We start from the raw sequence: 25,244 nt of genomic DNA on the forward strand, positions 1-25,244 counted from the left end.
CGTGGGTATCGTGTACCGCTGATATGCTCTGATGAAAAGGGCACTTCACCACCACTCTGGTATTCTTTACAAAAACACACCGCCCAGCTCTGAATGTCAGAAGAATAACAGATACATCCAAGTAAGAAGATACTCTGCAGGATAATTGGCCAGTAGTCCTGGAAGCTCTCAAGGTCATAAACAAGGAAAGTCAGATACATGGTCACAGACTAGAGTAGATTAAGGAAGCATGGCAACTTCATGCAACATGGGGCATTAATGGAGGAAATACTGAAATCTGAATGAAGTATGGAATTTAGTTAACTGTACCAATTTTGAGCTCTTAGTTTTCAAAAATGTACCACAGTTATTTAAACTGTTAACTTTAGGGGGAAATGAGTAAAGGCACTTGGCACTCTCTTTACAATATTTGTGTAAACCTACAAATAGCCCTGAATTAAAAATTCAGTTAAAAAGAAATGTGTGAGGAAACCAATATTGTATGTCAGATAATATTTCAATTAAAGAATTCAGAGAAATTCTCAAAAATCAAATGCTGCAAAAGCATGTAACAACAGTAAAATATAAATGGGATAAAGCCCCTTGAGAAGCAATGGGCAGTGAAAAAAACAAAGTGTATGCTAGTCAGCTGTTGAAACTGGTTATGTGGATGTTCATTGTCCTGTTAACTCTGCTTTTCTAAATGCAGTCATAGCGCATCTTACTCCATATCTGTAAGTTCTATATCCGAAGTTCTCCATTCACAGAGTGATGAGTAAATTGCAGTTTAAATGTTTTAAGCAGTTAAAAATAAGTAAATTCATGAAATAAATGATTCTCTGCTTTCAAGATAATTTAGCAGTCAAGAGTGACAAAGTTTCTTGTGGTAACTACTGAGATAATGAATAGGTGAACTTTGTTGTCTGTATCCCTCAATGAATGAATGATGTTGCATATCACATTTATACAACTTTGCTACTTAAAGTGCCGTTCAAGAACCTGCAACTAGGCATCATCTGAGAGCTGGTTAGAAATGCCAAGGGTAAAGCTTAAATTCAGGCATACTGAAATGAAATCATCATTTTAACAAGAACCCCAGTGAACAAAATACAGATTAAAACTTAACGAAGCACTTTATAGTCTTGTGGTTTTCTACATTTCTTAACAAGTAACATTTGAAAAGGTACACTCCTTATAAAGAGTTTACATTTGATTGAAGACTATAAATTGCCCCCCTTTACTTATATCCTGGAATAGATACTTGGTCATAATAACATTTACTTAAAATTACATATAATATCACACCTTTGCTAGGCCCAATAACATTCTAAGGAAGATAAAAGTGTGAATATATTACCCAGCCAACTCCTCAGGAGAGTTTGTATGGAAAAAACAATGGTTAGGAGACTGGGCAAAAAATATATCACATTTTAAGAATGTCCCCTGATGATTTGACAATGTCCGCTGATGATGTGACAATGAGGAATCCTGAATTTCATCCCTATTCTTTCCCTTTGAAAATACCCATGAGAGAAACATGCAGAGAGGAGCAATCCATTCAGCATTGCTTTCCCTTTTTTGTTACATCATACCACCTTTGAAAGTACATAATTTGGGGAGCACGACTTTGGTTAGAGATATCTCTAGCCATTGCTAGCTGGTAAACTAGTAACAGGATGAGGAAGAGATAATATTCTGACTAGAAAATAGAAAATTAGCCATGGTTGTTCATCTGCGCAAGGGAAACTCATACTAGAGGCTGAACAGCCACTATCCTTAAGTATCTCTTTGCCAGATCGTGGAAACAAGAACACGTACTACAAGGTAGAGGAAAGAAAGGAAGATGAAAGATCGACGTGTAGAACAGACCCTGCAAGGCGCTTCAAAAGGATATAAGCGAAAGAGACTTAGGGATTTTAGGGAAAGCCCTGCTTTCCATGATTTACCGATCAAGGCTTCATGTATCCATGTAACCTGAGATGCCACATGCAAAAAGGCAGGAAAGACTGAGAAAAATCCAAATTTAAGACAGATGACAAAGAAGACATAAATAGCAGGTGGGGAAGTAAAGGCAATAAATAGAGATTTCAGTTTGGAATAGTATCAGGATATGGAACAGTAGATTAAATGTTAGCAGAAACAAGGAAAAGTTTTGATTATTTTTAAGATGGTATATTTGGCCGCTATTCGGGAAGGAATTAAACATGTTTGATTACAAATGAAGTAGTAAATCCAGGTAAAAGATTAATGGAAGGAACAAGGTTCTTGACAAGGTTAATGTGGGAGAGTAAATGGAAAAGTTGCAAATAAAGCCCACAGATGATGGTTAACCTTGAAAAGGCATTAGGACAGCTCTTCCGTGGGGAAAGAAGGGAAGGAAAGGGGAATCAGAGATACAATCCGTCAAATAAAATGTGGGGTTATTTCCTAAGAGTGATTGGGCTCAGGAATGTGTTCAGTGTGAGGGATGCAATACAAGAAGCAAAGATAAGGGGATTGTATAGTTTATGGTCTGAATGAGCACACTTTAGAGGATGAAAGAGATGCTCACAGACAGCATGTCTGCACAACAGGACTCTTCTGAACAAACGTAAACATACCCTGGAAACAAACATCACTACTGTGAAGGAAGCATGGATGTGTGATGGGTCCGTTCAGCCCCTCTGGGCCTCCCCAGCAATGTTGCCAATACAGGGTCAAAGAGAATCATAGTTAGGTTTCCAGAGTTGGGGGAAAAGTGAGACCGGAATATTAGAAGATCATGAGACTGAGAATCCCTGAGTCATAGACAACAACTTTGGAATGGCTGCAGTCTTGTGCTAGCATTGTCCAATAGAATTGTCTGCAATGATGGAAGTGTTCTTAAGCCTCTTGCCTCATGTGGCAACCGGGCAAATGAATTATTAATTGCAAATAATTAGCTTCCCCGGTGTCTCAGCGGTAAAGAATTCGCCTGCCAATGCAGGAGACACGGGTTCAATCCCTGGATGGGGAATACACCCTAGAGAAGGAAATGGTAACACACTCCAGTATTCTTGCCTGGGAAATCCCATGGACAGAGGAGCCCGATGGGCTACAGCCCATGGGGTTGAAAAAGAGTCAGACCCGACTTATTAACTAAACAGCAACAAGCTTCATGAAGCTGCCCTACTAGAAGTGCTGGTTTATATTAAGCCAAGAAAAGAGTGAAGCCAAGAGATTAATGGACTGTAAAGAATGCAGCAGGTGTCAGAAGGCAAGATGGGAGTTTGTTGTGCAGATTGAGTGTAAATGTAACTATATTTAATTGTGAATGATGATGTATTTAGTTGTGAATAGCGATGAAGTCCCCAGTGTGACAGTTCTTGATGAGAACCAAAGAAAACAGCTAGTGGGACTGGGGGGGTGGTGAGGAATGAAGTCTGAATATGGGCAGTCACGTGTGACCTACAGGGGATGATGGGAGTGAGCAGGGGGCAGGGCTGGGGGGGGCGCATCTCACACTAAAGACCTTGAGGAAAGCTGCGTGGGACCCCGAGAACATGAGGTGAAAACCACCAGGTAAGGAGAGAAGGATCAGGGAGTGGCTAAGATTTCAAGATGAGAGTTTTTGTCTTTGTTTTTCAGATGTTAGCTGTGTTCTTGAGTTTCCTGGGGGAGGCAGTAGGCATCTAAAAGAAGCTGGATTTGGGTTCTGCTCTCTGGCTCTGGTCATGGTGGAGACCAAACAGGAGAATTAAAATGTGTTTCCTTTTGGCAAAGGAGGAGAGTGGTGGTTAAACACACACATCCTTTTTAATGTCTATAATATCCTAGGTGGTAGATTATTCATTAGCAAAATATTTAAGCTGAGTTGACTGTTGTATTAACAAATAATTTTTATTTTCTAGATCTGCTTTGACTTTGGAAATGGACTCCATTTTGAGGTAAGAAACAAAGGGGGTTATTCCTATCTTGAAGTTTATAGAAGACAGTTGTGCCTTTACCAGATTGAAAGCACACACTCCCACTGAAACCGCTAGGTGGCGTTTTGAGGGGGGTGCCAAGGAGCTGCAGTCCTTTATGTCTTAGCACAGGAAAGAATTCAGTGAGAAGCGTAGTGATAGGTAAGAGATTTATCAGAATAGGATGATTGTGAGGCTTCCAGGCAGGTGGTCAAATGTTGTGCTGCCCCGAATATTTAGTGGATTACATTTTTATAAATAAAAGGAAGAAAATGGATGGAAAAGATCACCTTGTTTTTCATTCTTTGAGTCTTCTGTCATTAACTCCTGTGTGTTGGGTGGTGGAGTTATTGACCCTATATGGTGCATCCCTCATAGCACTTTGGAAAAATTATATCAGGTCTCGGTACAGTGAGGGTCTTTCACTTTGAAATGTCACCTTCCCATAAATTATTGTTTTTTGTGTTTGCAGAGAGTGTGTCTTAGGGGTCATTAACTTGTTGATGTCCCTGGGCAGGTTTCAGGTCTTATTTTCCACTATTGTTTTTTTGTTTATTTGGGGACATGTCTCTTGCTTCTGTTACATAGTTTTGTTGTTAAGCAAGTTAACTTGGTTTTGTTGTTAAGCAAACCCATCTAGCTTTGCTGCTAAGCGACTTGTTCAGCTTTATGAATTAAGTAAGCCCACACTGTTTCGGGATTTTTCCATTACTTGCTTGAGTGATTATTTATTTACCGTGGTCTCCCAAAGCCCACTGAAGTTCCCTCTCTATTAACAGTCTCCTAATGGGATTTCTGAGCTAGCTTTTGGTTATCCTACTCTATCCCTGGGGCTTCCTAGGTGGATCAGTTGTAAATTTCAGGTGGATTCAGGTAGATTTCAGGTAAATTCCCGGGTGGATCATTTCTTGCCTACCAAGAAGGAAATGTGGGTTTAATCCCTGGGTCAGGAAGACCCCTTGGAGAAAGAAATGACTACCCACTCCAGTATTCTTGCCTGGGAAATCCCATGGTCAGAGGAGCCTGGTGGGCTGCAGTCTCGGTCAGGTCAGTCGCTCAGTCATGTCTGACCCTTTGCGACCCCATGGACTGCAGCACACTAGGCTTCCCTGTCCATCACCAACTCGACAGTCTATGCGCTGGGCTGCAGTCTATGGGGTTGCAAAGAGTCAGACATGACTTAGCAACTAAACAACAGCTCTATCCTGTCACCTCAGACTCAGCCATTCCCACTCAACCACATGCACAGGGACCTCTACCCAGGGACAATTGTGCTGCATTTTTGACAATCTAAATATCCACCAGTGAGAGAATGGTAAAACAACTCATGATACATGGAAGAATATCCATGATGAGGTACTGAATGAAAAATCAAGGGACAGAATGTGATGTGTAGTGTTGGACTGGCCATGAAGTTTGTTTGGGGTTTTCCATAAGCTGTTTCAGAAAAACACCTGAATGAACTTTTTGGCCATCCTAATATAATTCCATTTTTATGGGAGAAAAAAAGGAGACCTTTTTACATGTGCAGCTGTATGATCATAAGAAAATATCAAAGCCATTAACAGTGCATATTCCAAAGTATGAGTGAAAAACTGGGAGGATGTTTTACATTTTTGCATTATAAACTTTAATATTATTCCAATGTTTTGATACATAATTAATTTTTTAGTTATAGAAAAATTTTTCCACTGAAAACAAAGGAAAAAAATCAGTGACCTAGTGATAACCAGTGTAAATATTTTGAAATAAAATACAAGTTATATAGAGCAATAAAATGAGTAAAATGGTAAACCTAGTATAAAAATCATCTCTGATCTTAAAATACTAGGACAGCTGCATTAAAATTTTCCTTGGACAAAATATATATTCATCTATTAAAGCCCAACTGAAAACTTATAGATTAATTTTCTGCCTAGTTTTTGATAAACCAGAGATGGGCCATTTAATCCTCTAACCTCATTCACTAGTTTTAGTTAAGTTGATATCAACAGGTTACTGATAATTTTGCCTTAAAGCATTAGTAATTCATTTTAAAATTATAAGCCGCCACAGAAAAATAAGACTTTATTTTCAGTTAGAAACATTTCTTGACTTGCTGTGTTAATTGTAATTTGCCCATTTGTAAGGTCACTAAATTACTGTAGCCTTTTTAAGTCTTCCCTCTGGGAGCTCTTTCCTTACTGATATAAAAAAACAAAACAAAACAAAACTGCTTTACTGGTTTGGAAACAAGCTCTTCAAGTAGATAGTGTTTGTTCCCAGTGTATGTATTTTCCCTTTGAAAATGAAACCTGTGTGTGAGTGCAAGTCGCTTGTCATGTCCAATTCTGTAACCATATGGACTGTAGCCTACCAGGCTCCTCTGTCCATGGGATTCTCCAGGCAAGAATACTGGAGTGGGTTGCCATGCCCTCCTCCAGGGGATGTTCCTGACCCAGGGATTGAACCCGCGTCTCTTATGTCTCCTGCATTAGCAGGTGGGTTCTTTACCACTAGCACCACCTGGGAAATCCAAAGCCTATATTAAAGCCATATCAAAAAGTATGAAATAATTTATACCTTAGAATTTGCACAGCTCTCTTTCAACTTTTAGTACATTTTATGATTCCATACTAATGTTTTACTAATTTTTTGGCAACATTTTATTGCTTTAGGCCTTACACTCAAGAAATGAAAGCAAGCTGCTTCTTAAACACACTCACCCAGTGAGACAAAAGCGCGCCTGGATCACCGCCCCTGTGGCCCTCCGGGAGGGAGAGGACCTGTCCAGGAAGAATCCGATCGCCAAGGTACTGTCTAAAGAGAAAAGGAAGTACATGAGATCATCCATGTTCACTGTAAAGTTTTAGGAATGTCACGTGATGTATTTATTCACTGAACTTTTTAATATTCTAGATGTCACCTTGCAGATCCACTTTCCTATTCTAGAAGATGCAGCATTAGTGGTGAACATGTATTTAACGGAGGGCTTTGATTCAACTGGGCCTTCCTGGTAGCTCAGCTGGTAAAGAATCCATCTGCAATGCAGGAGACCCCAGTTTGATTCCTGGGTTGGGAAGATCTGCTGCAGAAGGTATAGGTGACCCACTCCAGTATTCTTGGGCTTCCCTGGTAGCTCAGTTGGTAAAGAATCCATCTGCAATGCAGGAGACCTGGGTTCGATCCCTGGGTTAGGAAGATCCCCTGGAGAAGGGAACAGCTACCCACTCCAGTATTCTGGCCTGGAGAATTCCATGGAGAAGTCCATGGGGTCTCAAAGAGTTGGACATAACTGAGTGACTTGCACTGTTTGATTCAACTAAGGGTGGACTCAGGCACTAGTTGAATCCTTTTTTAACAGAGTGTTAACAGTGCTGAAAAGGAGATCCCATCATCTGTTTTCCCTAGCGCCTACCTAGGTTCTCTGGCAGGAGCCCTGTAAATTGGACTGACAAAAAACAATTAACAAGAGAAAAACAAGCTTAGGAACGTGTCTGTACATGCACTGTGCTCAGTCACTTCAATCCTGTCTGACTCTTTGCTGCCCAGTGGACTATAGCCCGCCAGGCTCCTCTGTCCATGGGAGTCTCCAGGCAAGAATACTGGAGTGGGTTGCCATGCCCTCCTCCAGGGGATTTTCCAGACCCAGAGATTGAACCGCATCGCCTGTGTCTCCTACATTACAGGGAGATTCTTTACCCATTGAGTGATCTGGGAAGCCCCTAAAAACTTGTCTATCCCACGTGTAACACGTGGGAGTACCCAGAGATGAGTAAATCAAAGGTTTGGTTAGGATTTGGGTTTAATATAAGCTACTTAGTTGGAGAAGGCAATGGCAACCCACTCTAGTACTCTTGTCTGGAAAATCCCATGGATGGAGGAGTCTGGTGGGCTGCAGTCCCTGGGGTCTCTGAGAGTTAGACACAACTGAGCGACTTCACTTTCACTTTTCACTTTCATCCATTGGAGAAGGAAATGGCAACCCACTCCAGTGTTCTTGCCTGGAGAATCCCAGGGACAGCGGAGCCTGGGGGGCTGCCGTCTGTGGGGTCGCACAGAGTCAGACACGACTGAAGCAACTTAGCAGTAGCAGCAGCAGGCTACTTAGTAGAAGGACAATAAATTTTTAGAAAAATGACAAGACAGACAAGAAAGACCTTGAGTCCCCACGGGCAGCAACCTGGGAAGGCAAATGGATGGGCAACTAATAATAGAAAAAGCTAGTTAGTCAGGTTTGTTTTGTAGATTCTTCTGGTCCTGTCTCCAGGCTGATAGGAATCTAAACTCCCCTCCAGTGATGAACCTTTTTGTCCTTCCTGTAGAGAGGGGTAGAAAAGGCACCTTTACAAACTTATGTCCTGCTCTTAGGCAAGCGGGGCTTCCCAGGTGGCTCACTGTTAAGGAACCCACCTGCCAATGCAGGAGATGTAAGACACGCGAGTTAGATCCATGAGTTGGGAAGATCCCTTGGAGAATGGCACGGCAACCCACTCCAGGATTCTTACCTGGGAAATCCTATGGAAAGAGGAGCCTGGTGGGCTGCAATCTATGAGGTCGCAAGAGTCAGACATGACTTAGTGACTAAACCACAACAGTCTTAGGCAGATAGGGGGAGGGCGGAGAGTTTTTCTGGTATCTGCTGCTTCTCAATCGCTTTCAGCTTGAAACAATTCTTATATCAGAGTCACACATTCTGCCACCCTACCCACGAAAATAGTTTTCAAAATGAAAAGAACTGATATCTAACTTGCGGTAGGACGACCACACATCTTGCCTGAAACAGTCTGGGTTTACAACCATTGTCCTGGCCTAATTATTAATAACTCTGCTTTCAGCTCTCAAAATGCCCTATAAATTGTATGGTAGTTCCATTCATTTGTATCTCAGACTTAGCATGTGCAAAGTCTGAACCCTTGATTTTTCCAAAAGCTGTTCTCCCCAAGTTCTATCCATTTCAGTAAATGGTACTATAATTTTGTCCAGTATTTTCAAAACTGCAGCAGATACTGTCAGTTCTGTGCCAAAAGTGGATTCTGAATCTGCCCACTTCTCTCCACTGCTACCCTCCTTGTTCCCGTGAGTGTCAGCTCTGACCTGTGTTACCAAAAGCACCCTGATGTGGTCCCCCTGACTTCACTCTTTCCTGCCTCTCCCCCACCACAGTCCATTCTCCAGAAAGCAGCCAAAGTGATCTTCTGAACCGAAATTTTCATCCCCTTCCTGAGGCCCTTTCAACAGCTGCCCACTGCAGTGGAAGAAATACACTCCTCACCTTGGCCAACAAGAGCTTTCTTAGGATTTGTTGACCTTGACCTCCTCTCTGACCCCAGCTCCTGTCAGCCCTCATGCCACACTCTGACACCTCCCTAAGCTGACCCAAGCCCAAAGCCCATGCCAGCCTCCCACTCTTTCGTTGTTCAGTTGCTTAGTCCTGTCAGACTCTTGGCAACCCCATGGACTTCAGCACTCCAGGCTTCCCTGTCCTTCTCTGTCTCCCAGAGTTTGCTCAAACTCGTGTCCATTGAGTTGGTGATGCCATCCAACCATCTCATCCTCTGTCTTCCCCTTCTCCTGCCCAGTCTTGCCCAGCATCAGGGTCTTTTCCAGTGAGTCAGCTCTTCTCATCAGGTGGCCGAAGTGTTAGAGCTTCAGCCTCGGTCCTTAGCACTTGCTGTTCCCTCTGCCTGGAACCCACTCCCCATAGGTATTTGCATCACAGCATAAAGCTTCTGGCCCAGAATTTCCTTCCCGACCTCACCCCATCTCAGTCCCCTCACTCCAATCAGCTCGGTTTATAGCTCATTCACCTCCAGAACATTACGTCGTAAGTTGCTTGCTTGTCCTCTGGTTCCCTCAGTAGAGTGTAGGCTCCCTGGGCAGGGGCTTGGTCCTCAGGGCTCACAGCTCATGCACACCCTGTGCCCCGAGCAGAGCCAACATCCTGTAGGTACTCAGTAAACATTTGTGTGAATGAATAAGTGTTCATAGGCAAGTGGTACCTTCATCTTTCCAACCTTATAAACAGCACACACGACAAGCTCCTTTTAACAAAGAGCAGCCAGGAACAGAAGACACTTTCCTTTTTCCAGCAATATATTATTTTGATAAAAGCCCTCTTAAATCTAAACATTCAATTGATTATGGCTTTACATAAAGTGAGTGAAAGTCACTCAGTCGTGTCCGACTCTATGTGACCGCAAGGACAGTAGTCTGTCAGGCTCCTCTGTCCATAGGATTTCCCAGGCAAGAATGCTGGAGTGGGTAGTCATTCCCTTCTCCAGGGGATCTTCCCCACTCAGAGATCAAACCCGGGTTTCCTGCATTGCAAGCAGATTCTTTACAGTTTCAGCCTCCCGTCAAGCCCGTGACTTTACATAATAGTTTGTATACAAGCAGTTAAGCTTTCTGGTTTGATTAGTGCTGGTTTGATGAGACATCTGAGTCATTCACTCATTCTTTCAGTAGGTTTCCCTAAAATACATGGATTCTTTGGGGTTCAGTAGGCATTAGCTATTCTTCTTACTCATTTTAATTATAAAAGTTGTTAAGAGTAAAATTTACCTAAAAAACAAAACATTCTGTTGTATTTCCCCAACTTTATAGATTCTCTGTCTAAAAGTAATACTGTCATACTGTCAGCAGCTTCGTATCTTCCATATCTTTTGAAATACATAAGTATGTATATACCTACATACTCTTATGTGCATACATATGTATATGCAAACCAACTGCTAGGTCCATACACAGTTTGATTTTATTTTTAACATAAGTGAAATTATATAAATATATAGTCAGCACATAAAGATCTAGAATGTTCTCTATAAATACCGATGTATGTGTATACACATACACATGGGTTGTGTGTGTATATGCATGTACTTGGCAAAAAAAAGAAGAGACAGAAACACAGAGAAAGGGAAAGACAGACAGAGGCTCAGTGAGAAATGATCACGGGGCTGCCCCAGGGTCCCCATTCCTCTAGGAGCAGAGCAGGTGTAGCAGGAGGTTGGAGCCGCATCTCATTCTCAGCAGCACCCTCAGCCCCAGAGCATGTTGGAAATCCTGTGGGAAGCATGTGTAGCTAATTCTGAGATTTCAGGATGAAGAACTGGCGGGGCAGAGGTGGGGTGATGGCTTCAGTGATGTCTGAAAAGAGAAATTGAGGATCCAGTAGGGGGCGACAGAGATACACTTACCAGTGAAGAATTAGAGACAACAGAAATGGCAAACAAACAAGTTAGAGAAACAAATAGAGCTCTTTCTAGAGGACAAAGGTGTTAACTACAGAAGTCTCCCAGGTTAGAAACACCGATCTGCAAGAGCATTTCAAGTAGGAGAAGCGCTTGACTCTTTTAACCCTCCTGTGAAAGGATGCCTTACTCATACGTTCTCGATGATCGAAGTTATAAAGGTGATTTTGAGTCTACAAATTTTACCTTACCTGTATTTAAAATTCACTCCCACCAAGATGTACCCCCTAATGATATCTTAATTTCCTAACAACCCTAAGAGGTAGGCAGAAGTGTCTCTTCACGTTACAGGTAAGAACACTGAAGCGTAGGAGGGTAAATAGCCATTAGCATCACACCTCGTAAGCAGCTGTGACACGACTAGACCCGGGTTCTCTGACACCAGCACCTCTGCTGTGGATCACCTCTGTCCTCCCACCTCCTCCTTTCAACAGCCAACAGCTTCCGAGCGAAATTTTCAATTAAAAACAGTTACCTGTAAGTTAGAGTTTAACTTGAAGCATTCCTCTCTTATTTTTATGTTAGATACACTCTGATCTTGCAGAAGAAAAAAAACTAAAAATTACCTACAAATACACTGGAAAGGGGATCACAGAGCCGCCCTTCGGCGTGTTTGTCTTTAATAAAGACACCGGAGAACTAAACGTTACCACCATTCTAGATCGAGAAGAAACACCATTTTTTCTGGTAAGAACAGTTTTACATTATGCATTTGTAGCTTTTCTTGGGTAATAGTTATGTTTTATTATTTTTTTGAAATGATGCTACTCGAATGATCTCAGCCTAAATTCCTTCTATTATGTATGTCATGATTTCAGCTAATTGGTTACGCTTTGGATGAAAGAGGAAACAACTTAGAGAAACCAATAGAACTCAGAATTAAAGTTCTTGACATAAATGACAACGAGCCAGTGTTCACACAGGACGTCTTTGTTGGGTCTGTTGAAGAGCTGAGCGCAGCAAGTAAGAGTTCATTATTTTTATGAATGAGTACCCAAGACCACTGTATCCCCAGCATGTCACTGAACGCTGAAACCTCTGTCTTAGTGGAGGGTGAATATTACCCACAGGAAAAATAATAATAAACTGATTGATCTAGGTTAGGAACTGATTTTTCATTGTAAGTTTTTTACCTCAAAACAGATATGGTAGATTGATATGATAGGTTAGGTCTGTGTAGCAACTATTCAGTTTCACCAGGTGTCAGGAAAAGATCTGTAGATACTGTGTAAACAAATAGGTATGGTTGTATTCCAATAAAATTTCATTCACAAAATCAGGTGGCTGGCTGGCTTGGGCCCACTGTCCATAGTTCGCTAACCTTAGACATATTATTTCTACCTCCAGGTTTCAATGCAAGTGTTAAATGCAGCTTTCTATTTGGGTCTTGGAGGAGAAATTTCTCTTTGATCAGAATGTAAAGAATAGCTATGCTTCTCCTGAATTGCTTATATTTTAATAAGCATGTCTATGTATCTGTTCATTTTTCTTTCTTTGTATTGGCTATTAGAAATGTGATCAGCAAATCTGTGGGCCTCCTATAGCGTGTCCAGAACTTCATCTTTAAAATTGTATTATACTAACCTGAGCCTCACTCTCATCTTATTTTTCCTATTCCTACCTCCATTCACACTTACCCCCAAACAATTAAATTCTTTAATCTTAGTAAACTGAATTTGATAAATACCTAAAATCCTTTCTGGAACAAGCTGATGTGATAAATAAAATAAATCACATACATAAGTGTGCTAAAAGTTGTGTTTCATCTTGGATCCCTTCATTTCTGCTGCCAGATACACTTGTGATGAAAATCACCGCAACCGATGCAGATGAGCCCAACACTCTGAATTCTAAAATTTCCTATAGGATCGTGTCTCAGGAGCCTGCTAATTCTCCAGTGTTTTTCCTAAATAAAGATACAGGAGAGATCTACACAACCAGTATTACCTTGGACAGAGAGGTAAATTAATATTTCATGTCATTCATCTTTTCTGCTCTCCTCTCTTTCCAGTTTATTCTCTCTCTAATTTTCTGACTGTTTTGTGTCACTCACTCATAGGATAACTCAGAATCATCCTTCTCTAAGGATGTGCTGTCTAGTATCACAGCCATCAGTCATACGTGGCCATTGGCCACTCGAAATGGAACTAGTCCCAGTTGAGATGTGCTGTAAGTGGAAAATATACACCAGACTGGGAAGACATGATATGAAAAAAAAAAAGAATGTTAAAATATCACCTTAATAATTTTTGGTTGATCACTTGTTGATAACATTTCAGATACCATGGGTTAAATGAAATATCTTTGTTTAAAATTAGTATTATGTGGTGTTTAAACAATTCCCTGTCATTACTGTATGTAGGAATCATGGTAAAGGAACAGAAAACCCCCCAAATGTTTTTATAAATGAAAAGGCAAACCAGTATACCTCTACTCTCCCAAAGCAAAAATAAAATTAGGATCAACTATTTCCTTTTACTTTTTTTTTTAAATGATTTATTTATCTGGACACACCATGTGGTTGTAGGATTTTAGTTCCCTAACCAAGGATTGAACCCAGGCCACAGCAGTGAAGTGCCAAGTCCTAATCACTGGACCACCAAGGAATTTCCTCTTTATTTTTTTAATGTGACTGCTGGAAATTTTTAAATTACATAAGCATTGGCCTAGGGCCTCTCCAGTCAGGATCTGTTTGCTAGAGAGTTCTAAAGCAGTGTTCCTTACTTTGTGGTTCTGTAATGACACTTCAGGAATCTTTCCTACTGCTAATACATTTTCAGAGGGAGGAAAAGAGATTGAAATAGAAGTCCTGTTTAGAGTAATAGAAGTATTTGTAAAGAAAAGAGTTATTGTGAATCCCAAATTGGAGGAAAACTTGAGTTGTTTCCTAAAGGATATTTTCTCAAACACTTCATTTTTTTATTTCTAAGTCAAAGGGAACATTTTAGTTGAAAAGGGAAGACAAGTTTTCATAAATGCTACATGCATAAAGATGTTAACAGCATGCCTGGTAAAATGATGATCCTTAGGAGCGCTGTATTGTCATCAAATATAAATCATCATCAGACACAGTCAGTGTATTTTGTAATCCTTAAAAAAATGATTTAACTCTGGCCAGAGAAGAAGAGGATGCTGGTCAACATTCCTGTGATATCTTTGTAAAGGATAGTGAAAGTGTTAGTCGCTCAGTTGTATCTGACTCTTTACAACCCCATGGACTGTAGCCAGCCAGACTTCTCTGTCCGTGTGATTCTCCAGACAAGAGTACTGAAGTGACTTGCTATTCCCTTCTCTAGGGGATATTCCTGACCCAGGGATTGAACCCGGGTCTCCCGCACTGCAGGCACATTCTTTACCATCTGAACCACCAGGAAAGCCCTAAAGGATATTATTACTCCTAGAATTCTACTCTACCTTTTCACATAAAATGAGAATGGAAAAGTACTATTTTGAAGTAGTAGTGTGATTCTGTATCTGAAACATTTAGCAAAAAAAAATACTGGCTGTCACTTCCTGGGCAAGCCATGTGCCCAGTGCTATTCCAAGCCTTTTATGTGGATTAACTCAGTTAATGAACCTGTAAACCCTGTGAAGCAGATCCAGTTATTATCCTCATTTTATATAGAAGGAAACCAAGGGTCAAAGGGATAATGTGTGGCCGACATAACTAGCATGTCAGAATTGGAACTCAGGCAGCTGGTCCCAGAGTCTCTGCCGTCCTGCCTTTCGCTGAGCAGGTTTGCTCTGCACAGGGTCCCGGGCGTGGGCACTCGCTGCCTCGCTCCGTCTTAAACTTCAGCCACATTGATGGAGCCGTCAGAAGGGACCATGTGGAAGAGACGGGTCCCCTTTGGAGTAACATCTGAGACGTTGTTCTCTAGGACATGTTCTCCAGGAATCTTCTCTCCCGAGGATAAAAAGTGCACCAAGTTTTGCCTTTACTGACCCAGTGTTCTTGGGAGGTTAAGTCTTCACGGCTTAACTTTTAACCTAAAATGAAGCGTGGGCTCGAAAAAACAAGTTCCTAGAGTCTCATCACTTCCAGTGTAATGCTGACTACCTTTTGAAAGCACTTTTGTGCTCAGACTATTTAAAGGAGAGATTCATCTCCTGATAAATATCACCAATGATGTAATTAAGAATTTGATGTCAACAACTGCTCTGGGCTTTTCTGCCCTTAAAAAAAAAGCTCTAAAAAAAAAAATAAATAAATAAATAATTTAAAAAAAGCTCTGATGGCAAACAAACAACGTCTTCACAGAATTAACAGCAGGTCATGAAACTTTTTAAAATATTTATTTATATTTGGCTGCTTTGGGTCTCTGTTGCTGTACTGGCTTTTCTTTAGTTGTGGTGCGCAGACTGCTCGTTGCTGTGGCTTCTCTTGTTTAGCAAAGACTGTAGGGCCCTCGGGCTTCTGTAGTTGCAGCTCCTGGGGTCTAGACTACAGACTCAGTAGTTGTGGTGTACAGGCTTACTTGCTCCGAGGTCTGTGGGATCATCCCAGATCGGGGATCGAACCTGTGTGTCCTGCATTGGCAGGCAGATTCTTCACCACTGAGCCACCAGGGAAGCCCCCATGAAACTTACTTATGAATAAAATGTACTGTGGTTCATTCCCCTGATGATAAAGTGAAAAGAAAGACAGATTTCGGAGCAATTCATTTTCACCCCAGCCGGATCTTTTTCATTGCCCTGCAGGAATACAGCAGCTACACTTTGACAGTAGAAGCAAGAGATGGCAATGGACAAATAACAGATAAACCAGTAAAACAAGCTCAAGTTCAGATTCGTATTTTGGACGTCAATGACAATATACCTGTAGTCGACAGTAACATGGTAACTACTATTTTTATAACATTTGTGCCTACTTACATGTCAGTCGTAACTAAAAGTATATCACTTACGTTTGTGTTCCATCAGATTAAAAACCTCCTGTTTGTGTTTTGCAGTACGAAGGATCAATTGAAGAAAACCAAGCCAACGTAGAGGTTTTACGCATAAAAGTGTCCGACGCAGATGAAGTAGGCTCCGATAATTGGTTAGCAAATTTTACTTTTGCATCAGGAAACGAAGGGGGTTATTTCCGCATAGAAACTGATACTCAAACTAATGAAGGAATCGTGACCCTGATTAAGGTAAGGACTTAGTGTTCAAACCTGAAATGAGAGAAGTTGGTCCAGAGGAGGATACTGATGTATTTTGAGCTCCAAATATTTATAAGTACTGGTGCCACAATGTTAGAGATAGGCGCCATCCGTGTTTGCCCAAGTTCTGTGGTTGTAAGTGGTCATACTCTTTGTATTTCTAATGTCAGTGGTGTGAGGGTCACATTTTGAAACACAGTGTATAATTCTGCTTAATTGAATCAATGAAAATTAAATAGTGTTATAAGTATATGGGTCTTAAACATTTAAAACCCTGACTCCTACAGAATTTTTTAAACAAAGTTAGAGGATGAATTTTTTTTTTTTAACAAAATTAAAAAGGAAGAATACCACTATATGTTAAATGGTTCATGATAGAATGTCAGATTTTAAAATAAAATGCAAAGCTAAAGCTTTCAAAACATTTCATTAAGTCACAGACAAAAATTGATTCCAGAAGCATCCACATTTTTACAAAACTTATTATATGGTAAAGTAAGTAAACCCTAATAGAGGAATAATGATAATATAATATATAACAGAATAGAGGAAAGTTAACTTGAATTTTTATTGTAATAATTATGGATACCATTTATCAATAGACTACTGTATGTACATAGACCTCTTTTTGTAAAGCAGAGGAAAACAGAATGATTAGCTCATGTTTAAAGGGAAGACAAATTTTATGATTACTGAATAAATGGATAATGGCATTAGAGACAAAATCAATTTACCTGCTTGTATAGAACTAAGCATCATTTTTTAGTCATAGATTATAGGTGCAGCCATCCTCAGTGCTTGAGATTAAAAGCCAGTACTGCACGGAAGGAGAAGCAGTCACATAGTGATGAACATAGTGATGAATAATAAAAACACCCTCAATGCACCACGGCAGCACAAAAAGGGACAGAGTTACTGTAAATTTAGTAGTAAAATGACAGCACCAGGTTAAGAAAATTATGAATTTACTTTCTCAGTTATATAAAGAATCGCTTCCAAAGTATAAGGGCAACCGTCAGATTCCATTCACAGGAAGTTAGAGAAGATATACAAATAGCAAGTGTGCACGTAAAGGATAGCCGGCATCATTAGACATTAGGGAAGGTGCAGATTAAGTCTATGTGGGCTATCACTGCACACCTGGCTAGAAAGAAGCTGCAATCAAACAAGACTGACACCACCAAATATCAGCAAGCATATAGAGAAACCAGAACTCCTGTACATTGCCAGTGGAAGCATTAAATGGTAGAGCCAGTTTGGCAGTTTTGTAAAAAAGTTAAATAGAGTACTAATCCAGTGACCCAACAATTTAGTCCTAGGTGTTCACCCAAGAAAAATAAAAACATATATAGTATCTAAAAAAAAAAACTTGCATGTAGATGTTCAGAGCAATGTTAATTGCAAATAGTCCAAATGCCTAATAACAGAATAGCTAAGTAAATTAAGTGTATCTAAATAGTAGAACACTATAGAAATGTTTTTAAAAAGAAAATGGACAAATTGGAAAATATATAGAGAGGGTGATAAACTGATCAAATCAAATGTAATACCACAATTCGCAAAGAATAGAGTATTTGGAAGAGGGTTAATCTTTTATGGCATTAATAGCAAACCAGTTATTAATAGACATCATGGTATAAAGAAGGGGGTTAGATTCTCTGTTTAAACAAATTTGAAAACCCCTTCCCGGGTTAATATAGTCAAATAATTTTTTTCTCCAGGAGGTCTCCTTTTATTTTTTTTTATACTAATATAAACAAACATAAATAGAAAATATGCAGAGAAATGGGGTACTTAAATAGTTTCAAAGTACCACCACACAAAATACACGTGAATTACAAAGGCCAAAAAAAAACTTTACAGTGGGGAAGCCTCAGATCAAATGATCAAAATGAACATCATTAATAAAGAGACATATTAATATTATATGCTACCTAATAAGATGCAGTGAGGTCTCAGCTTTATGATATGCTATGGGACAGAGCTGGCAGTCTGCTGCTACTTATGTAGCCCTTTTTGCCAGAACAAACCCATGGAACACTTTTTAAGGAATATTAACCTATATTGAATGTCCCATAACTTTTTTTTAATTAAGCAAAGAATCACTTCAGATTGCTAAAAATAAAAATATATATATTTGAAGTGATTTTGATCTTAAAATAAAATTGGGGATGCTTCATAAACATCCTTAGGCTTCCCAGGTGGCGCTAGTGATAAAGAATCCTCCTGCAAATGCAGGAGATGCAAGACTCATGGGTTCGATTCCTGGTTCAGGACTATCCCTTGGAGAAGGAAATGGCAACCTGCTGCAGTATTCTTGCCTGGGAAATCCCATGGACAGAGGAGACTAGTGGGCTGCAGTCCATGGGGCTGCAGATTTTTAATGACATGGTATCAATATAAGAGTGCCCTATATACAAGCCTTCAAGTAGTGAACTTTTCAAAAATGAGAACGTATGTTTGCGTGTCCAATCACATTAAACTATGAGTGAAACTGCAGCTCGCCCTCCATCTCCTATCGCTGACAGTCCTTCAGCTCTACCACCGCCCTCCTCCTCTCCCTCCTCCACTCCATAACTCTTCTTGCCTGTTCACTGGATGCCAGCCCCTGGATGCCATCTGTTGTATGGTACTACTGAACTTCTCAGGGTACTGTACTGTAAGATTAAAAGTGTTCTCTTTATTTTTTGTGTTTGTTTTTTTATGTATTATTTGATTGACAGTATTATAAGCCTATTACAGTACAGTACTGTATAGCCAAATGTGTTAGTTGGATACCTAGGCTAACTTTGTTGGACTTAATGAACAAAGTTGGACTACGAACATGCTCTCAGAATGGAATTGATATATTGGGGATTTACTGTACTCAGTATTGCTGTATTTTTCATGTTTTAAATGATTATATAATATCTGACACCGAAACCACACACGTGTGTTCTGTTGTTTTCCCTTTTAAAAGAATTCCCTCTGATTTTGCCTTTCTAGGAAGTAGACTATGAAACAATGAAGAATCTTGACTTGAGCGTTATTGTCACTAACAGAGCAGCTTTTCACAAATCAATTAAGGATAAATACAAGCCGACATCCATTCCCATCAAAGTCAAAGTGAAAAATGTGAAAGAAGGCGTTTATTTTAAAAGCAGCACAATCCAATTTCACACTAGCGAGAGCATGGAGAAATCAAGCCAGGGCCAAATACTGGGAAAATTTCAAGCTTTTGATGAAGACACTGGAAAAGTGGCCAATGTAAAGTAAGAGATGGTTGTGAATATTATTTCCTCATTCTAAGTGACTTTGAATGCCTCTTTTCAAAAATCATAATGGAATTTGGACACTTCAGTCCTTTGAACCCTGCTTGGGGAGCCTACAGACCCCAAAAGGCCTGTAAATGAAATTCCTGGAGTTGCGTTGTCACTGAGAGGCCAGGCATTTCCCCAGGAACCCCTTCCCTCCATGACCCAAGTATGAGGCAAAGGCTGGCTGGGTTCAGAAAAATGATGCAGGGGAGGAGAGGAGACGCAGATACAGAGAAGGGACTTGTGGACACAGTGGGGGAGGGAAAGAGAAGAATGGAGAAGGTGGCATCAATGTACATAGACTATCCGGGTGTAAGATGGTTAGCTGGTGAGAAGATGTATGTAGCACAGGGAGCCTAGTTTGCTGCTCCGTGATGACCTGGAGAGATGGGATTGGGGGAGGGGAGGGAGACTAGGGAGGGAGGGAATGTATGTATAATTATGGCTGATTTGCATTGTTGTATGACAGAAACCAACGCAACACTGTAAAAATTTTTTTAATTAAAAAAAAAAGTTCTGGGCTGAGAAGGCTAAATAGCAACAAAGAGAAAGTTCAGAAAGAAACTTTTTTAAATCTGTCTTTAGAGGTAAGAAAGTAGCAAGTAAAATTTGCTGCAAGTTCACTTTACATACTTTTGATTAAGAGGGGAAAAAAGCTGCATAATGCATTAAAATTTTAATAATGGGAAAACCAGTTTTAATTGATCATCAGCCTTGAAAATTGATCTTCATTCAAACTAGGCTCTTTGGTCCAGGGATTGATGAAACTTGTAATGTTTGTCTTGATCCTGGTGACCTTTATTCAAAACGTATTTATGAGGAACCTACTAGATGCCTGAAAAGAAATGATACAAACGAACTTCCTCACAAAACAGAAAGAGACTCACAGACTTTGAGAACCAACTTATGGTTGCCGAGGTGAAGAATGGTGGGGACAGGATAGAGTTTGGGTTCAACATGTACACACTGCTAAATTTCAAATGGATAACCAACAAGGACCTACGCACAGGGAATTCTGTTCAATGTTATAGAGCAGCCTGGATGGGAGGGGAGTTTGGGGGAGAATGGATACATATCCATGTAAGGCTGAATCCCTTTGCTGTCCACCTGAAACTATGGCAACATTGTTAATGGGCTGTGAAAGTGAAGTTGCTCAGTCATTTTCCGACTCTTTGCGAGCCCATGGACTGTAGCCTACCAGGCTCCTCTGTCCATGGAATTTTCCAGGCAAGAGTACTGGAGTGGCTTGCCATTTCCTTCTCTAGGGGATCTTCCCGACCCAAGGATTGTACCAGGGTCTTCGGCATCGCAGATGCTTTACCATCTGAGCCACCAGGGAAGCCCAAAAAATTTAAATTAAAAATTTTTAAAGAACCCATCATATGTCAACCCTCTATTAGACCCATTCTGTAGCAGCACCTTAGGTTTTCATGGTCCATTCACATCTGCAAAGTGAGTTTACATCTTTGAGTTTACATCTTAGCTCTCTACAGGGCTGTAATTTATGAAGCTCTGCTTACCTGTAGTTATTTGGTTGAAGTTAAGCTTCCCTGGTAGCTCAGCTGGTAAAGAATCTGCCTGCAATGAAGGAGACCCTGGTTCAATTCCTGGGTTGGGGAGATTCCCTGGAGAAGGGATAGGCTACCCACTCTGGTATTCTTGAGCTTCCCTGGTGGCGCAAGACAGTAAAGAAGCTGCCTGCAATGCGGGAGACCTGGGTTTGGTCCCTGGGTTGGGAAGATCGCTTGGAGGAGGGCATGGCAACCCACTCCAATATTCTTGCCTGGAGAATCCCCATGACAGAGGAGCCTGGTGGGCTGCAGTCCACGGGGTCACAGAGAGTCGGAACTGAGCGCCTAAGCACAGCACAGGCCAAGAATCCTCACCTGCCACCCAAGATGACCGTCAGGGGGCGCTGCAAGCATCATGCCTGGCTTTCTTGAAGGTCTTGCAGTGGCCGACCAGGGGCAGCCGTGTGCTTCAGCACGTGCTCCTGATGTCTACGGCCTCCGTGGAATCCTGGATGTCCATCACGTGGCTCCTGTTTTCCTGCTGTCAGTACCAGAGTTGTTCGGTTGCTTCACTCTGCTTGGGCCTTTGTCCCCGGGTGCCAGCACTTCGTGAAACACTGCCAGCCATAGCAAGAATGGGGATATGGAGGAACCTTTTCAGCAGTCTCTTTCGTTTTGGAAAATCTCAAAGAATTCATCAACCAATAGTAGCAAATGACCTTTTTCTAAAATAATATTAACAAACAGTTTGCATTGTGTTTTCTGCAATGTCTTGGTGATCCTTTTTTGTGCAGCTTACCTTCAGGCACCAGTCCAGCTTCTTTTGAGTTTTGTAGCCTAATTTTTATTTCTGTGGCTCTAAACCTGAGGATGTGCATTCCTTATGACTTCTCAGGCTGTCCGCTGAGAGGCTTAAATGTTCTGATTAATTACTCTTCAATAATACTGTGGCTGTCTACTGGAACTTCTGTTTCGATCTACCTGTTTAATTTTGTTTGTTGTTTTCAGTAAGAGTTATGACCGTATCAAAAGATGATGTGTGCTACCTTGAAAAATAATGAAACATGTTTCTTGTCAAAAGTACCTTATTCTTTTGCATACAACTTTAGAATGAGAGTGATCTTAAAGATTAACTCAAACCTTATCTGTAAGATCATTATTTACAGATAAGGAATGAGAGGCACAGCTAAGTGAAATAATTTTCCAGTATTCACCTAATTGAAATGTCGATGAGAACAGTAGAAGAAACACTCTCAACTTTGTCATGATTTACTTTGATTATCCATGTGCATCAGTTGTTATGGATATTTGACATGACATGTGAGCCACCATCCTGTCTTGAATGGTGTATAATTTTAACAATAGAAAACAGAAAATTCCTTAAATGAGATCACACAAAGCTTTCCATTGTGAAATGTGATTCTTATCACTGTAACTCTGTCTTGGTTATAAGTATAATGTGGGAAAACATTGAGCGAAGTTCAAGCTTTAAAATTCCAGCCATGAAATTCAAAAATATTTGTGAATATCCAAAAGTATCATCATTTACTGGTAAAATTATTAAAAGGCAGGAAAATTTAGTTCAAGTGTATAATTGGAATTTTTTAATAGCAACTATAAATAAATATTGCTACATGTTAGCCACTCATTTTTGTATGCCTAAACTGCCACTTAATACAAAATAATAATCTAATTGCTTGAACCAAATACTCATATGTTTATTTAGTTTATGTTTGTATTTGGATGTGTTTTAAACTTGATGGGATTAAATTGACATACTTTTGTGAAAATATACTATGAAAGTTCTACTTGCCTTCCTGAAGCTGTCTTTCCACTCTATAATTTTCCTTTGCTTTGAGAGAAGAAAACCAGAAATCATCTTATCAGCTTTGTTTTCACTTTTAGCTATTTCTAACAAAAAGGAGACTGTTGCTCCTAACAACTAAAAATATCCTGCAAATTTATTTATTTTTTAGTTGAAGGATAATTGCTTTACAGAATTTTGTTGTTTTTTGTCAGACATCAACATGAATCAGCCATAGGTGTACATATGTCCAGCAAATTTAAAGCACTTCCATTTAAGGCATTGATTTTTTTTTCAAACTGTTATTTAAAAAAAAAAAAACTTATTTTTAAATATTGATAATATGCCAAGAAACAATAGGATGTAAGGTGGCTTTTTTCCACGAGTTCTTGTTGGATGACTTAAGTTATCCTCAAAAGGTTAACTCCAAATTTAAGGGAAACTAGATTGAAAGCTGTAAGACAGGCTAAGAGCAACTCATAACCTTCCCAGGTGAGTAAGAAATAAGGAGGATTCCAAAGTAGGTGTGAGAAAGTGATAAACAGAGGGGCTTTTAGGATAGTCTCAAGAAATTTAAAAACATTCCAAACATGCCTGTAATAAGAACATACATAATAAAGCAGAAATTAAGCTTAAAAAAGTTGTAGATATTAGTTATAAACAGTCTCAGTTTATCCAGAGTTCAGAATTAATTTTCTCTTTTCTAACAGATATGCCAAATTTGATGATATAGACAATTGGATCTCTGTGAATTCTGCCACCTCTGAAATTAAACTTGTGAAGATTCCTGATTATGAATCCAGATATGTCCAAAATGGTACATACACTGCAAAGATTTTGGCTATAACAGAAGGTAAGTTATTAAAGAAACATCTCTTCTTGGTTATATGTATTTAGATTTTATTTTCCAACCATGGAGACCTTTGTTTTGGCTTTATAGAAAGGTCAAATGGGTAAACCCTCACATTTCTACATATTTAGTGGATTAAAAGACATTACTTGATCTGAATACTAAAACAAATCTAAGATAAGAAGTGTCCTAATTGGATACTATTTCTCCTTATGAAATTGACTAGAGAATGCAAACTATGTCCATTTTGAGCAGTATGACCAGAATGGTTTTTTTTTTTTTTTCCTATCTTTAAGAATATCCTAGGAAAACCATCACTGGCACTGTTGTTGTCAATGTTGAAGACATCAATGACAATTGTCCCACGCTGGTCGAACCTGTGCAGACCGTCTGTGACAACGTGCCGTTTGTGAACGTGACCGCTCAGGACCTGGACGGACCTCAAAACAGCTGGCCTTTCAGTTTCTCTGTCATTGATAAACCAGCCGGAATGGCAGAAAGATGGAAAATAGTACGCCGAGAAGGTAAGCAAAAATCTCTAGACTATATATTTAAATGTTTAACAAGATAGAAATCTATTTGCAAAGCAAATAGTGCTCGCTTCAGCAGCACATATACTAAAATATTTGCAAAGCATATAAAATGTTCATAATACAGTTATTTATTTGCTTTGCATAAATTGTATTTCCAATACAGTCGAGTTTATAAAATGAAGTTCTGAACCTCAGGCATAGTGTGTTTGATCTGCCTAATGATAAATAATCTACCTGGAGGGAAAGAAGAAAAATAGATGTCTAATATCTCTCTTTTTTTTTTTTTTTAATTTTTATTTATTTATTTGGTTGCATCAGATCTTAGTTGCAGCATGCAGGATCTTCCTTGTGGTATATCGACTTTCTAGTTATGGTGCCAGGCTCAGCAGTAGTTGTCAAGGCTTCCCAGGTGGCGCTAGTGGTAAAGAACCCGCCTGCCAACGCAGGAGACATAAGAGACATAGGTTTGATCCATGGGTTAGGAAGATCCCCTGGAGGAGGGCATGGCAACCCACTCCAGTATTCTTGCCTGGAGAATCCCATGGACAGAGGAGCCTGGTGGGCTACAGTCCATGGGGTCGCAAAGAGTTAGACTCAACTGAAGCGACATCAGGTGCACGCACACACGCACGCGGTGGTTGTAGTGGGCTGGATCCTAGTTCCCAGACCAGGAATCAAACCCACGTCCCCTGCAGTGTATTGTGGATTCTTAACCACTGGACTACCAGGGAAGTCCCCTTTAATATTTTAAAAGTAGCTGGGTATTCCCCAAATCACTCTTGAAGTAGTTGTCTCATAAGCTTGAGGAGTACTTTGCCTTTCTAAGCACAGTAATCCTAGTAGGTGCCTTCTAGAAATCTTGAGGTACGTTAATGATGATTCCATTAAAAATAACACTTATGGAGCAATACCATGTGCCAGACACTCTGCTAACCCTTCTTATGCTTTATCACATTTACTCCTTACCCC

General features: G+C 40.1%; 1 protein-coding gene across 1 annotated transcript in view; it reads left to right on the top strand.

Annotated features, from left to right (window-relative positions):
* The window catches only part of DSG2 (desmoglein 2), a 52,648-nt gene that overhangs the window by 15,990 nt on the left and 11,414 nt on the right, over positions 1 to 25,244 (top strand). The window contains exons 2-11 of the mRNA XM_020902011.2: positions 3,849 to 3,884; positions 6,560 to 6,694; positions 11,660 to 11,821; positions 11,953 to 12,097; positions 12,928 to 13,094; positions 15,836 to 15,973; positions 16,087 to 16,272; positions 19,267 to 19,532; positions 23,603 to 23,745; positions 24,039 to 24,266. Of these exons, the coding sequence (XP_020757670.2) occupies positions 3,849 to 3,884; positions 6,560 to 6,694; positions 11,660 to 11,821; positions 11,953 to 12,097; positions 12,928 to 13,094; positions 15,836 to 15,973; positions 16,087 to 16,272; positions 19,267 to 19,532; positions 23,603 to 23,745; positions 24,039 to 24,266 (1,606 nt within the window). The remainder of the gene's footprint in view (positions 1 to 3,848; positions 3,885 to 6,559; positions 6,695 to 11,659; positions 11,822 to 11,952; positions 12,098 to 12,927; positions 13,095 to 15,835; positions 15,974 to 16,086; positions 16,273 to 19,266; positions 19,533 to 23,602; positions 23,746 to 24,038; positions 24,267 to 25,244) is intronic.

The sequence above is a fragment of the Odocoileus virginianus genome, chromosome 22 (genome assembly GCF_023699985.2).
Source record: "Odocoileus virginianus isolate 20LAN1187 ecotype Illinois chromosome 22, Ovbor_1.2, whole genome shotgun sequence".
Taxonomy (NCBI): Eukaryota; Metazoa; Chordata; class Mammalia; order Artiodactyla; family Cervidae; genus Odocoileus; species Odocoileus virginianus.